Below are 14,345 nucleotides of genomic sequence, written 5' to 3'. Positions count from 1 at the left end.
ATCAAAAACAGTATACAAATCACCACGACAAGGCTGGGGTAAAAAAGCCCCACAGACTCAAAAGCTTACAAAGTACTTTTCACAGCCAGATATTGAGGTTCCATGTTTGACACTACACTCTAAATAGCAAAATTGAAGTACTTTCTATTGAAAGTAATAACAAATTTAACAAATTTATAGCTTAGCAGGAAAAAATCTTACTTTGCAATAAAGTCTCTGTATTCATGAGACCACCGCTCTGGATTTTTCATAGATGGTGACTTGCTCCTAAAACAGTTCAATCAATAGGCTATCATTCGCATTTACTACATTGAAACCATCAGTTTAGGGCCAGTACTAGTGAAGATAAACCAGATAAAAATTTACATGATACATGTAGCTCCACATCTGGCTTCGGTTGTTCAAAGGGCGGATAACGCTATCCAACGGATAAATCGCTATCCAGCGGATAAGTGTTAATTACCAAAACGTACTGCGCTATCCACCAGATAGAGATTTATCCAGTGTTCAGTGTTATCCATCCTTCGAACAACCGGGGCCTGATATTAAAATACATTGTACAGTCCTGTGGCTAAGGCATCAGAATTGAGCTAGAGAATTTTGCAATACACTTAGAAGATCCTCCAATCTTTAAACTTAAGCCACACTCAGTTCAAAAGTGCCTCAGCCAGGGCTGTGGTCTAGCAACACCCAGTGGCCCCTGGCACCTTACTTTTGCTCTTGGGCGACTCAGGAATCTTAATTTTTTCATAAAAAACATTATGCTGGGCACCATGGATTTAACAGTTTCAGAGCACTGGGCTCCCTTCAATTTTTCTTAGAGTGCAGCCTTGTTAACTCTTCAATTCTCATGAGTGTCCAACAACTAATTTCTCCATACAATATCACTGCTGAATTAATCATCAAGGTCATAAGAAAAAAGTAAATGATCACCAACCAAAGAAGGTCTTGAGTGTGAAACAAATTCTCCTTGACACTACCATATGATTGTATAGAGAACAGTAGGGAAAATATGCAAACTGATGCAAGGCTGCAATGGGTCAACCACAGTTGAAACTCTCCACACCAGCCACATTATATTGAGGATAGAAAAAAGTGGCCAGTGTGGAGAGGTGGCCATTAAGGGGAGGTAGGGATAAAAGTGTGGACAGCACACCAGACCAAAAAAAGAGGCCGTCGTGGAGAGATGGCCATTGTAGAGAGGTGGCTGTTGGTGGAGGTTCAATTGTAAGTTGAAAAAATCTATTAGAAAGGTAAGGGTGCATGGGTTCTAGAAATTTACATTTCTACCTGGTACAATTTAACCCTTCACTTGAGGAAAAGTATGAACAAATTGAAATACATCTAACATTACCTCGGAATTTTAAAAAGTGCTCGCATAGGATGTTGATCAGAGAGTGGTGTGGTTCCATCAGCAAGTTCAATAGCTGTAATTCCAAGAGACCAGATGTCACAGCGGACATCATAACTGTAGTCAAGCTGCTGCTCACAGGCGATGACTTCGGGGGCCATCCAAAATGGAGTACCCACTGATGAATTACGCCTCATGAGGATGTTTGACAACTCTGCTGACACACCTAAAGAAAACAAAATTTTCACTGATTCTTGACACTACTGGATCCATTGTATTCTACAGTCACAAAAGAAATGATCGATTAACAGTAAAAAAGTAAGTCTGTATATGAGCTACATGTAGGTGGCCCATCAGGCAGGCGAATATCTCTGGTTCCTGCTGCATGAAGCAATTAGGGCTTGAACCCAGACTGCTCAGTGCAGAGTCCTGGGCACTAACCATGAGGCCACCGTGCCTCTCACAACAAACACAATGCTTTCTGATTAAATGAGAGATTTATTAGTTGAATGACAGTCCAACTGACTGATTGACTGAAATAGTAACAAGGTGACAGACTCACTGCCTCTCTGAGCAACTGACTATAAGTCTGATAAACTCACTGATTAATTGTTTGAATCACTACTGACAGATTGTCAGACTAACTGACTTGCTGATGGCCTGATTGACTGCTATTGCAACCAAAAAAAAAAACCAGTACCCATCAACTTTCCAACTGACTGGCCGTCTTTAGAAGTGACCAATCAACCAACCCCAGGCAAGTGACTGACTGACCAAATGAATGATGCATTGATTGACTGACTGGCTGACTCACTGACTGGCTGACTCCCTGACTGGCTGACTCACTGACTGGCTGACTGGCTGACTGGCTGACTGGCTGACTCACTGACTGGCTGACTGGCTGACTGGCTGACTGGCTGACTGGCTGACTCACTGACTGGCTGATTCACTGACTGGCTGACTCACTGACTGGCTGACTCACACACTCTCACTAATTGAATTGACTGACTGACGGACTGACTAATGGACTAGCCAACAAATCAACTGACTGTCTAATGGACTGATTGATCGACTGATTGATTGATTGACTGATTGACAACACTAACCAAAGTCAATTAATCTTATTTCAGCTCTGTTTGTCAGCATCACGTTGGGGCCTTTGATGTCTCTGTGCATCACGTTATGCCTGTGAAGATGTTCAATTCCCTGAAAAAGAAAATGTTTATCTTTAAATGCTACACCTGATCAGTGTTCAAAGCTCATCTGACAGGCAAGAAAATATACAATACTCTCTATTGCTATTAAATATTCACAACCAACCAATCAGATAGTAACTTACACTGTAACATCCAAATGTTTTTCAAAATAAAAAAAAGAACTCTAATCACCTTTAGTGTTTCAAAGAGGATGTAGGCTATCAAGTCTTCTTCAAGATATTTTCCTTTCTTCCTCAAGCTCTTTACAAGGTTTGTCACTGATCCGCCGCGGCAGAGCTACAGAGTAACAAATAGTTACATATGATGCACGATCCTCGCAGTAGAGAGTGCCATTTATGCAATAGCGAAAATCAGACCTGAAAAAAATCAGGCCTGTACGGGATTCAAACCACTGACCTCTGCGATACTAGTGCAGCGCTCTACCAATTGAGATAACAAGCCAACTGGGAGCAGGCCGTTGAGTTGATTCATAATAAACCCGTGATGATAAATCAGATACAATGTATATATGAAGTTCATATATTTTGAACTGTGGTATTAGATACGTAACAAATAGTGTTATATGGTTATATTAGGCAATCTACCATATGGATGGTAGCATGTAAAGGGTTATCTATCTTGTCTAAAAACCTGTAATTTACAGTGACCCATAAAGGGCTCATCCCTGAATCTTATAGTTCAAAATCTAATTTCATCACTTGAAGTGCCCTTAGTCTCAATAACGCAAGTTAAGATAACTGCATGATTTAAAATACAAGGTAAAAGTTATTCTAATGTTGCTGTAAATTACATGAAACGCAGTAAAACATAATTTTTTGCAAATTATTTTCAGGTGTGTTATTCCTGGCCTTCCCTTACTCATAATTTCCAAGTTTAACACACAGAAATTCAAATATGATATCTAATTGCCCAGTTTTAATTTCTGCTCCTTTAAATTTCAGCTTCTAAGTCTCCAAATTTATTTGGAATATGAAAATGAGCTAGTGTTCATGGCGTCTTTAATAGTTTCTCGTAGAATAACAAAGTCGCTATATTTGTTTTCCACGACGTATGATATTAATTTTATTCACAAACAGGAAAACCTCAAAACTTTAACTTGTGTACGTAATAAAAACTCCCTCCAAAAAACTTCCTGAGATTCTGCATTAACGAAAGAGCATTAAGTAAGATACAATCGTAATCGGACAGCTGTTTTCTCTTATTTAATTAAGAGCTTTTTTTATAGCCTGGCCGCTAATTACCCCATTCAGTCTGGCTACAGGTATGCTTTCTACTAAAGTACTCACTCATTTAAAACTATTTTTGGTAATGATTCAGGTCGACATATAGACAAAATTAGCGCATTCTTCAGGGGAAAAAAAAAGGTTGGAAACTGATAAATTAACTCTAAAATATATCTAATTACTGTACACCAATTTTCAATGCAATATTAAGGACAAACCTCCATCACTAGCCATAATTGATCATGGCGTTTCGTATCGACGTTCATAAAAGCGCCGTGAAATCCAGCGATGTTTGGATGAGTAGAATACTTTGATAAGATTTCCAACTCTGGAAGAACCTCTTCAATTTTCTCGTGGATAGAATCTATAACCTTGGCCGCAGCTATTTCACCTGAAATTTTGTTCCTAGCATTGAAAACTTCACCATAAGTACCTTCTCCGATCCTTTCAACCAATTCCCATTCTGTCGGCGGACCGAGTTCTTTAAGACTATCGGTACTCTTCCCCATCATAGCTGCAAATCATAGAACGATAATACGATAATTCGGCTGCAAATCGCAAATAATAGTGAAAAAATAGCCATTTCTAATCTCACCATAGAGCTGTTCTTCGCGCGCGAATGAAAACCCAACCATGACTGATGAATCTGTTCTCAAAACTACGGAAAATTAGCAAAAAGCGACCCAGATAAGTTGTCCTGTTTGTTAATAGAGTTTATCGCCCGGGAAGAGTCCATCTTCGAGATAAATTATCACCAGCCATATTGCAAATCGTACAAAATCACACAGCTGTGATAGATGCAGTTTCATGCAACGATGAGTTCCCACGGTTCAATACTCCGGCAAATTACGCTCAGCTGCGAGTGAACAATAACGCTCTGCAGTTGCCCATGGCATCATTAAAATCACTACACATGAAATCTCAGGGAAAAAATGGCCCCAAACACGCTGCCTGCAGCTCATAAAATCTAAATTCAGAAGAGCCGGTGAATACAAACAAACCGCTGATATCAAAACAATGTATTTTCGCGGTGTCTCCTTAAAAGTAGAGCCCAGTCTCTTTAAAATTTCGCGCCTTCACAAGGATTCAAGAATATGTTTTGCCTCCACTCAGCTCGTACAAAAATCTCTTGCTATTTGTCTCGAATTATTGATGGAACAACCTTCGAAGCGATATTTAGGGAAAGTTGCTGCTCTTTTTTCATTCATAGTCAATATCAAAGTTTTCCGGTCTTATTACGTAAAGTTCAAAAGTTTGTTTACGTACAAAGTTGACGAAAAGTTAGCAACATTTTAAACTGAGCAAAACTCTGCTGTTTTTTTCATAGTGGGTAAACAATAATTCACCAGAATAAGTAGTATTTCACTATATTCAAAATACGTCAAGGGTAGTCACTTGTGTCTTACTGTCCACAGCCGAAAAATAACTTTTTTCCTTACGCCATCATGTCGCGTCAGGATAAACACTCATATTGGTGTTCAAAAATTATCTTCCCACATCTTTTATTTCAGTTATATTTTTATGGTATATTACCTTTTGGCTAGAAAGTAAGAACAATACCGATCGAAAACCAAAAATAAACAAAGCAAACCAATAGAACAAGAATTTCTCGTAACAAATTCAAACTTTAACATTTTCAATCCAGAAAATGTGGATAGGAAAGACAAAGAGTTTTTCCTGGTTACCCTGAAGCAAAATGCTTTTAAATGCTGTATTTTCTGCAAAGAAACACCTAGTAATTCTAAACAATCCTCATGGCTCTAATTGAGTCATTCACTCAAAACTATTTAAAGTTGGTCCAAATTGCACAATTTTAAGAGATCGAACGAAAGAGAAAACCACTTGTTTACACTGTGATTGAAAAGCTTAGAGACAGCCTTACTGATTCATAAAAACTTTTATTTCCGTCGAAAAACAATTTTGTTTTGTTATATGCTACATGCGTGGCCATAACTAATTTTTGTGTTAATCAACTAAGTTTACGTAAAATTCACTGTTGTCCCTTTGGCAGAAGTCTTTGTCGATGAAAATATTTAAAGGACTTACTTCAACCGAAAGAAACCTGCCTAATGAACAAATATAAAGTAGCCGATGTCGTATAATTTTACATCATATGGCGGCATTCTTAACTATTTCCTAGTGCCCTTATCAAGACTGACAAATATCATCGATGACAAAATTGTTTTACCCTTGATGAATCTTATCTTGAAACCTTCATCTTTTCTTCTAAACACCACAAGTATGCAATACTTGCGAACATCAGGGGCTTTAAGTTTCTCTAACACTCATCTATTCTGATTTCAAGAGTATTTCAATCGCTTTACGCGTAAATATATGCACGTACGGAAACAACGAATGGCTAAAACGTCATTGACAAAAAAATGTCCTTTGTTCGCCTTTCTCGATCAGGCCATACAAACGAGCATGATAAAAATAGAATTAAAAAATATTTCCAGTAAACTGGGTAATACATATTGCCAGTAAACTGGATAATACATAACATGTAGCAATAAATGACAGAAAAAAAAGGAATTTAAGAAAAAATGTTCCGGCTTTCCCTCAGTCATAGAAAGCAGGAAGAAAGAAAGAAAAAAAAGCACCGGTGTGGTTTTTTTCCCCGCATAATTATTTCTTACCTTGTATCAAATACATGTACATTATTTCCCAACAAGGCTTTGGCAGGCCGTCAACAGTTCCACGGCTCATTAAAATACTTTTAAAATATTTTGGATAACTTTGAGATTAAAACAGTTTATGGAATAAATACTTCACCGAGGGAGTCTTGTATCTGCGCGCGATTACAGCTCAAAAATAGTTGGGCGTTCTCATCTCGCTTGGTTAAAAGATATCCTTTACATGCATGACAATTTAATGCGTTTTCTATGTCTAGATCTTTAGGTTCGACGCCTGTCAAACTGAGTTAACGCACAGTGGTTCAATTTATTCCTTTTCGAAAATATTAATGCGGCCTTAATAATTAATCAGCAGTTAATGGCGTTTTCAAGTCATTGTTGGAAGAAGCAAACGTTTGCATATGAAAAAAAAAAAAATCGCTAAAAATTTGAAATTGCCGCTCGATAACTTTATAATAAAACGATGTCTCTTTTGAAACTATACTTTAGAAAAAAGGAAAAAATAGAGGTCATTTCAGGCTAAACGAAATAAAAAAGTCCTTTCGGTTCCAAACGACAAAGTGTCAGCCAAGACACACAGCGAAAACTTTATATTACATATCTGGCCGTCTCAACTTCCATTCAACCGCAAATGACTTCTCTTTGTCGGTATGTTAAATTCACTTACGTTTCTCGGGAGTCGGTCCAATGTAGCTGAACTTTTCGGCTCCCGAAGTAGCACATTGTTGTTGTTCCATTCGTTTAGAGTCATCTCCCTTTTTCTTACTTTTTCGCTTCGGCATGGCTACTTATTTGACATCTTGACTGAAGGTAAGTCTGTTGGAGAGTTACAATTTGGAATGATTAAAAACCACAAGAACATCGGACCCTAATTCCAAATCTTTTGACCGGTTTAAAGGAGTTTAACTTGAATTCACTTGAAAGCTACATCTGCACTATAGTAAAATAATTTCTTTGCGACCAACAAAAGTTCGATGCGATTCTGATCATTGCAACATGTCCTGTTTATTCTGTTTAATTAATATTCCCCCTGCGTTCGCTTTAAGAGTAGCTCATCACATTTAGTAAACCGTCCAACGAGAGCCCGCACTTTTAAAAACATCATTCATAATTTAGACGATTTAAGGCTAGACGATGATTGATACCCATGTATATCAATTAGAGTTTCAGGTATTACCGGCCTTTCAAGGCGATAAAATAAAAACGTACGAAATTCCAACTAAGACTTATGTTAACATATATATTTCTATTCTCTAAAGCTTACCAGTGTATAGCTCAGCAGTGCTTACGATCGGAAAATCAATTATTTGAAAACAAAGCCATCGATTCACTGCTTCGTAAGTCAACATCAATCAGTCTTAGGGAGCAAGCTCGCTAATTTTAGTAATGATCTATCATGTTTAAAAATATAACACGCACATACATTGATAGAGAGATCGAAGTTTCTTTAATCTACAGCCTGCCCAAACAATAATTGGAGAGTTGGAAATTAATTATCTCACAAAAATAGAACACAGAATAAAGGGAGATGGAAAATGGTCAGAACTTTGACGGTGAGATTGTAGCATTATTTAAGTTTACCTGATCCCTCCCTAGTCAACATCCAAAGAAAACTTTTCAAATAATATTCATAATTGCAATACTCCGGAGGTATAAAGTACCGATGGAGTAATTAACAAGTTTAACTATTACAAGAACCGATAAGCTGAGGCAGACATCTGCCACTCGTTTAGTCCTTTGGCTGAAAAAGACTTTTTAATTGAAATTTCGAAACTTCATAACTTATTTCCTAAACAACGGGGTAATCAATATTTGCGAGGAAAGAAAGCTATATGTACGAAAACAAGCCCTTAAAGCTAACCGCTGCAACTTACAACAAAGCAGGCGGTTAGGTCCTTTGACATGACTGGCTATTTGTGAAGAGAGGAAGAAAAAGATGTAGTTTGAAAATTAAAAACGCACGAAATTTTCGATAAAACTGTCGTAGCTTTGAATATAAATGACAATGTTTAGACAAAAAAATATCCAAATTTATCAGCAATTATGTTAAAACTCTTTTCCAACATTTACAACTACTTCCAGACGGGCAAAAAAAAAAACAAAAACAAAAAAAAACAAAAAAAAAACCGCAGACATCTGTGAATTCTGTTCCCAAAAATTCATCTTCGGATAATTCGCGGAAAGTTTTGAGAAGAGCGCGGGAATTTGACGTCATCTGCGCGTGCATTCTTTGCATACCGATGTATTGTAACGTCACTCGTAGACAAACTTCGAGCTCGAGAGATCTTGAGCAATAGTTTGTTGCCAAATCGTGTGGCGTTCCCGGAGTGGATCTTGATACTTCGGCTGTTTTAGCCATGTCACAGCTTCATCAAGAAGCCTTGCGAAGACAGCATGTCGTTGATAAGCAAAATGTAAATGATTTGTCTTGGTCGGTGAGTACAAACAGTCAATTACGAGCTTCAGTACTTTTTACCAAGAGATCAGGAGGTACTTGATACCTGACATGAGTTAGGTCAGAGAAACCAGTAATTCGATCTGCGCTTGTTTTTGGTTTTGTTACGCCTCTTTTTCGCTAGTAAGTGCCCAGCTGAGCTAAACCTTCCCGGATTAATTTTCTCTCTTTAGAATCACAAGCGTTTGTCCATGACAATGCACGGATTACATGAAAAACTTCACAAAATGATTGTTTGTGACTGCGTTGTAAACTTTGTGCTTTCGATTGAAGTCTAATTAATCCAACCGTTAGAGTAAGGTTAGGTCCTGCAAATTTCCTTTCGCTGCGACTTGACCAAATTCAATTATTTTCAAATTAAAGCGAATTACTTATTTGTATCCCGATTAACTATCACGGCTATAGTGCTGGGCTGCAGTAGTCAGGGAGCATCTCACCACTCCAGGGTTTTCCCTTATTGAGCAAAGAAAGATTGCTTTCTTTGTCTTCTCAACTTTCTTACTTTGATATTTATTCAAGCATTGCACAGCTGAATTAAAGTGACCCATATCACTTACTTGAATGAAAGTGACCCTTATCACTTACTTGTTATTGATAACAAACTGCAGTGGAAACAACAAGTGAATAAAGTATCCAAATTGTATGGACACCAGATCAGTATACTAAAAAGAATGAGACAGCTCCCATCCAAGGTACTGGAGAAATATACTTTAAGACCTGCATTATCCCACAAGTTACCTTCTCCATATCAGTGTGGGGAAGCTGCTCTCCTGCTACATTTGTGTAAATTGAAGAATTGCATATAAAAGCTGCTAAAAGAATTCATAAGGTACCAAAGAACATTATGGATTGTGATGTACTACAGTATGTGTGCTGGCAAAACCTTGCAATTGGACATACATGCAAGTGTAAATTGGCTGTTGAGATGTTCAAAGCGAAAAATATGTCAAGTAGACTTTCCTCATTCATGTGGTTTTATCTATTTATTAATTTCTATATTGTGATTGTAAATTGTTTTTGATAACAGCAGGTCCACATCAGCTCTTTTTAGCTGCCTTAATTTAACCTGCTATACCAAATAAAGTGTATGACTGTATGTATGTATATGTACATTAACTGTCTCACGAGGTAAATTCTGACATTTATGTACGTTACTACTTTAATATGTAGCAAAAATATTAGGGCACAATTTTCTTTGATTTCTTAGCCACTGAAGTGCTGCAAGGTGTGAAATACAAAGCAAACGCAGTACATAACCATTATTTTTTACCTTGTAGTCCTTAAATTATAATAAATTGAACAAATTATATAGTTCTTATGGCAAGCCTCTAAGCGCTTTACAATTTGAAAGAGAAAGAAACAAATTTTTAAATACATAAAGTCCCGAGGGAGCATTTTTCTATAAAATCTGAAAGTGGAACAGGTTGACATTCTTACAGGAGCCCTAGACATGCTCCACATTTGTGACAAAAGTTAAACCTTGAGACACTAACATCAGTATGCATATTCTCCATACTGTTCTCTATACATTTCCTAAGGTGCTGACAAAGAGAATTTGTTTTTAACAATCAAGAGCTTCTTTTCTTGGTGATCTGATTTCTGTAATACTTATGACTGGAGTGGTGCTGTTATGAGAAGTTACATTCTTATCACCCAGGAACCAAAGGCTTAATCACTAATTAACAGAGTAGCAAGTGAATGGCATGAAGCATAATAAAGTACAGAACAGCTCCACATCTGAATTTTTTTCTTGTGACCCACTCTGTTGAAATCTAGCCAGAGATTTCTATGAAGTAGCCAGTCGAGAGAATGCTCTGATTTCCAATGCCCCATGGACACACTCTGTATCCACTTGTTCCCTTTCAGTTGCCGAAGGACAGAAGCAGTCAAAACCTACGCAGTCCTTTCAGTTCCGGCATAAGAAGCAATACCAGTCCAAACTCATCGTACCAAGGATTAGCCATGGGTAGTAGTCGTGGTTCCAGGAGCAAAGAAATTGTTATCACAGACCCTTACTTAGATGCAGTAGTGAAAGCAAGAAAAGCAAGAACTCAGAATAGATTTTCGGTAAGTCCTTACAAATGAAGTTGTGCACTGGTTAGTAGGGGAGCTAGGGACATAGAGAGGGACATGATGGGTGCTGAAAGGAAGGGTCCAGATGCAAGCCCTAGCTAAGGTTATTTTGTTGTTTCTTTGGCAAATTTCATTACCATCATGGTGACTTGTCCAACTAATAATCACAAACAAAACCTGTTGAGACTATCTGTTCACAAGCATATGATATCCTCATTCTCCATATATTACCACCTGATTTGAAAAAAAAAAAACACCCATTTTCTCCCTCCCTGTAATTTGTACTTTATTTTTTCCCTTAGTATACAAAGATACATGTAGGGTATGTTTTTTCAGAGGAAAAATAACATATTATGCAAGAGTGAAAGTGGGAAAGAGGAGCACATAGAGTAGGATATTAGCCCAGGTTGAAAATAAGAGACACTAAGCTTTGTTTTTGTAACAGCTGATTGCAGTCCACTTGACCTGTGCTGTGCACAAAGGGTGGGACATCATTTTAGGACTGTCACAAAAGATGCTGGTGTTGACCTGCTTCTGTGACCAGAATCTCTTCATCCCACCTGTTAGGGGGGACTGTCAGACTCAGAACCTTGTATAAATCCTTCCCACGTTACATTCGGCACAAGAGTTTGAAATGTAATATATAACTAGGTACCTGCAATTTTGAGAGAATCATGTTAATTGCCTATAATTTCCCAAACACACACTTACTATCCTGTATTGGTAATACTACTGTCTTAATAAACTGCTTCATTTAGCAGAAAGTCAGCCATGCTGAAGCAGCTATGGGAATCACCTATATATGCAGACTTCAAGTGTTGAGCTTTACTCAAATTTTGATTATGACAGGGTCATATTTCTGAACAGACTAGAGTTAAAAGTTGATAGCTGAGGTTAGACTACTGTGGCACAATTTCAAGTCAATGCCCAGGAAAACATAATGGACAGTATATCCAGAGTTTGAGTGATAACACAGGAAATATCTTTCTGAATTTAATGCTATGATTATCCATTTAGGAATCCTTTTTCTCATTTATCTCAGTCAACAGATTACATGATGCAGTGGTGAAGATAACTGAGCAACTATTGATACAAAGAATGTTATTATGAGATGTTGTTTTCTGACATATAACTGTACATTTTCAAGGCAATAAACTCTTCAGACTATTTTCATGTTAGAGTTTGCATATTTTGTGATTTTAAATTGATGTTTGAAAACCTAACCCACTTTTTGTTATTTTTCTGTGATGTAAAAAGAGCTGTCTGGAAATTGCTCAGAAAATATAAGAGAAGTTAGTGGGGAATCATACAACCAAGACTTTCTTTTTTATTAAGATGTTATCTTTGCTTCTATTTTGTACATACTGGGCATGCAGATTCCTAAACTGATACTCTCAGTAAGTGAAATGTTTCAAAGTTGTTTTTTTTTTTTTAAATAATTTTTGCAAGAATGAGTGTTTTGAATTTGTTTTCTCTGAGTAAAAATAAAGGAATTTTTTCCCCTCAGAATGTGTTTCCTCATTTCTCTAGCAATTAAAAATAGCTAATCACCATAGCATAAACTTGCATGTTTCCTCATTTGCCTAGCAATTAAAAATAGCTAATCACCAATAGCTCTTTTACACTGTAGCATAAACTTGCATGTTAAAGTGATATATGACAAAAAAGAACTGGGTGACAACGTTATTAATTTTATTTATAGTTACTCATTTATTGAGACATTTTGTCCACAGCATACACAAATTCATTATCTCATTTTAAGGAAAAGGATAGGAGTTGAATGATAAAATTATTTTTAATCGTGTTCAAGAGACACATCAGTTTACTAAGGAATTACCTGAATGTAATGAAGTTTGCAGATTGTCTAACTTCTAGCAGTCATTTAACTGGGGTGTCAACAACTTTGGAAGTTCAATTAATTTGTTAATTTTTAGAATTTAGTGCATAAGGAATGAGGCAACATGCATTAGAGTTACTAAACATATTTACCCTTTAAACTTAAGTGTGTAAAGCTGTCTTGGGTAACACAAAAAGAAAAGAAAACACTAAGTACCAAATATGGAATGTTTTTTGTTCACAAAGAGTTGATAATTCATTTTTCTGGTTAGGTTCAATTTTAAAATCTCTACTGCTTCCTTGGTTGTTGAATGTGCATTGCTGTGGTCTTTCCCCCACCACCAGCGGGTCGTTTTTCATGTTGCGGCATGGGCTTCTCATGGGCCACCTTAATAGCATCTGCTTTAAAGTCAGCATTTCCCTTTGTCAACACTCCTGAGACGACAACTTTCTGATCTGAGACCCTGAAATAAAATTCAGTCATTGGTAATCCTTTCTATCTCCAAGTGAATATTGTATAACTTACCAAGCACTATCACAAATAAAGAAAAACAGACAAGAGTTGTGATCACTTTTCCATATCAAAGTATAGTCAGTCAGGAAATGGGGGTCAAAATATTTTTATCACATGGCCTCAGCTGAACAAATTTTAATTGTTTGGAGAAACATGGCTGCTAAATGCTGCAAAACTCAAAACACTCTTCCAGGTTCTTGAAGAGCTTTTTGCCGAAAACTTAACAGTATTAGTCACCATGGTTCTAATTAATTGTCACGCAACGCAAAAAATAATTTGGCACGATAGTCACGCAACAAACGTGAAACATGGCACGTGGAGAAACTGCTGGTGTTATATTTCGGAAGGAAATACAACTCGACCTTAGAAAATCCTTTTATCGAAATAATGAAAGGAGTAAAGTAAAGTATAAACGTTTAAGTCGTTAGCGAAAGTTTTTCGTTGTAAGTGACACGATTTCTGATTTATTCGTAACACGTATTTGTACATGCGGGGGCAAAACACGTACTGGTACGTCACTCACTTTTCCTTAGGCTCCGCGAATTCTTCTTCTTCGGCTTTCTCTTCAGGTGTCGGCGCTGGATGCTGAGGTTGATGATGCTTTGAAGTTATTCTCATTCCTCCCGCCTTGACTGCAAATTAAATTAATTGAATTACTCAAAAAAATATTTGTAAATCATATTTTGCGAATTTTTACGACCGTCTCTCATGGCCACGACTCGGTAACCAATTGTTTTCAGGAGAAAGTTTTCAACAGACCTGCTGGCGGATGACCAGCTTTTAATTCTTTATCTTTATCTTTCGGAGGTGATGACATGGTGAATAAAGACAACTGTGAATTCTTCGTTTATAATTTAGTTTGCGTGAAACGTTCGTAGACTTGAGAACCCAAATACATTAATGCGAAGAAGTTCCAGCTGAGCCTAGTCACGTGTAAGTCTCTGGGAGTTACGATTGGTCTTTTAGTTTTGCTCGTATCACGACGAAGAATGAAACTAAGGAGTTTCTTACCCTAGATAATTTACATCTTTATGTAAAACAGA

The 14,345-nt window shown here is 37.2% G+C and overlaps 3 protein-coding genes across 6 annotated transcripts in view; 1 reads left to right on the top strand and 2 right to left on the bottom strand.

The window, feature by feature from the left end:
* Nucleotides 1–7,445, bottom strand: part of LOC111325606 (myosin-IIIb) — a 39,286-nt gene extending 31,841 nt beyond the window's left edge. Inside the window, exons 1-6 of one of the 4 annotated variants that reach the window (XM_088744690.1) lie at nt 7,092–7,445; nt 4,010–4,305; nt 2,740–2,844; nt 2,458–2,557; nt 1,355–1,577; nt 202–267 (exon numbers count right to left, since the gene is read on the bottom strand). In XM_088744690.1, the coding sequence (XP_088600816.1) occupies nt 202–267; nt 1,355–1,577; nt 2,458–2,557; nt 2,740–2,844; nt 4,010–4,305; nt 7,092–7,206 (905 nt within the window). In that variant the 5' untranslated portion in view covers nt 7,207–7,445. Of the gene's footprint in view, nt 1–201; nt 268–1,354; nt 1,578–2,457; nt 2,558–2,739; nt 2,845–4,009; nt 4,306–4,386; nt 4,774–7,091 lie in introns of those variants that run through there. The other 3 variants (XM_022929437.2, XM_088744691.1, XM_022929439.2) reach the window with 3 other exon arrangements.
* A 1,225-nt stretch (nt 7,446–8,670) lies between these two features.
* LOC111325618 (uncharacterized) lies at nt 8,671–12,130 on the top strand. Its single transcript, XM_022929452.2, has 3 exons — nt 8,671–8,859; nt 10,746–10,946; nt 11,995–12,130. Exons 1-3 carry the CDS (start codon nt 8,782–8,784, stop codon nt 12,019–12,021), a joined length of 306 nt encoding a protein of 101 aa, XP_022785187.2. The 5' UTR covers nt 8,671–8,781; the 3' UTR covers nt 12,022–12,130.
* A 499-nt stretch (nt 12,131–12,629) lies between these two features.
* LOC111325617 (death-associated protein 1 homolog) lies at nt 12,630–14,231 on the bottom strand. Its single transcript, XM_022929451.2, has 3 exons — nt 14,062–14,231; nt 13,826–13,934; nt 12,630–13,252 (listed from the first exon to the last, which is right to left on the bottom strand). The coding sequence occupies exons 1-3, from the start codon at nt 14,117–14,119 to the stop codon at nt 13,078–13,080; spliced, it is 342 nt and encodes a 113-aa protein (XP_022785186.1). The 5' UTR covers nt 14,120–14,231; the 3' UTR covers nt 12,630–13,077.
* Between the last annotated feature and the right edge of the window lie 114 nt (nt 14,232–14,345).

Source organism: Stylophora pistillata, chromosome 14, assembly GCF_964205215.1.
Source record: "Stylophora pistillata chromosome 14, jaStyPist1.2, whole genome shotgun sequence".
Classification (NCBI taxonomy): Eukaryota; Metazoa; Cnidaria; class Anthozoa; order Scleractinia; family Pocilloporidae; genus Stylophora; species Stylophora pistillata.
This window is presented reverse-complemented; position numbering and strand designations above follow the sequence as displayed.

Bases quoted from the DNA above. Each gene is read 5' to 3' on its own strand.
- LOC111325618 (XM_022929452.2), top strand. From the start codon at position 8,782: ATGTCACAGCTTCATCAAGAAGCCTTGCGAAGACAGCATGTCGTTGAT. The intron at 8,860-10,745 runs GTGAGTACAAAC...GTTCCCTTTCAG, and splicing joins TAAATGATTTGTCTTGGTCG to TTGCCGAAGGACAGAAGCAG. The intron at 10,947-11,994 runs GTAAGTCCTTAC...CATTTATCTCAG, and splicing joins GAACTCAGAATAGATTTTCG to TCAACAGATTACATGATGCA.
- LOC111325617 (XM_022929451.2), bottom strand. From the start codon at position 14,119: ATGTCATCACCTCCGAAAGATAAAGATAAAGAATTAAAAGCTGGTCAT. The intron at 13,935-14,061 runs GTCTGTTGAAAA...TTTAATTTGCAG, and splicing joins AGCTGGTCATCCGCCAGCAG to TCAAGGCGGGAGGAATGAGA. The intron at 13,253-13,825 runs GTGAGTGACGTA...ATTTTATTTCAG, and splicing joins TTCGCGGAGCCTAAGGAAAA to GGTCTCAGATCAGAAAGTTG.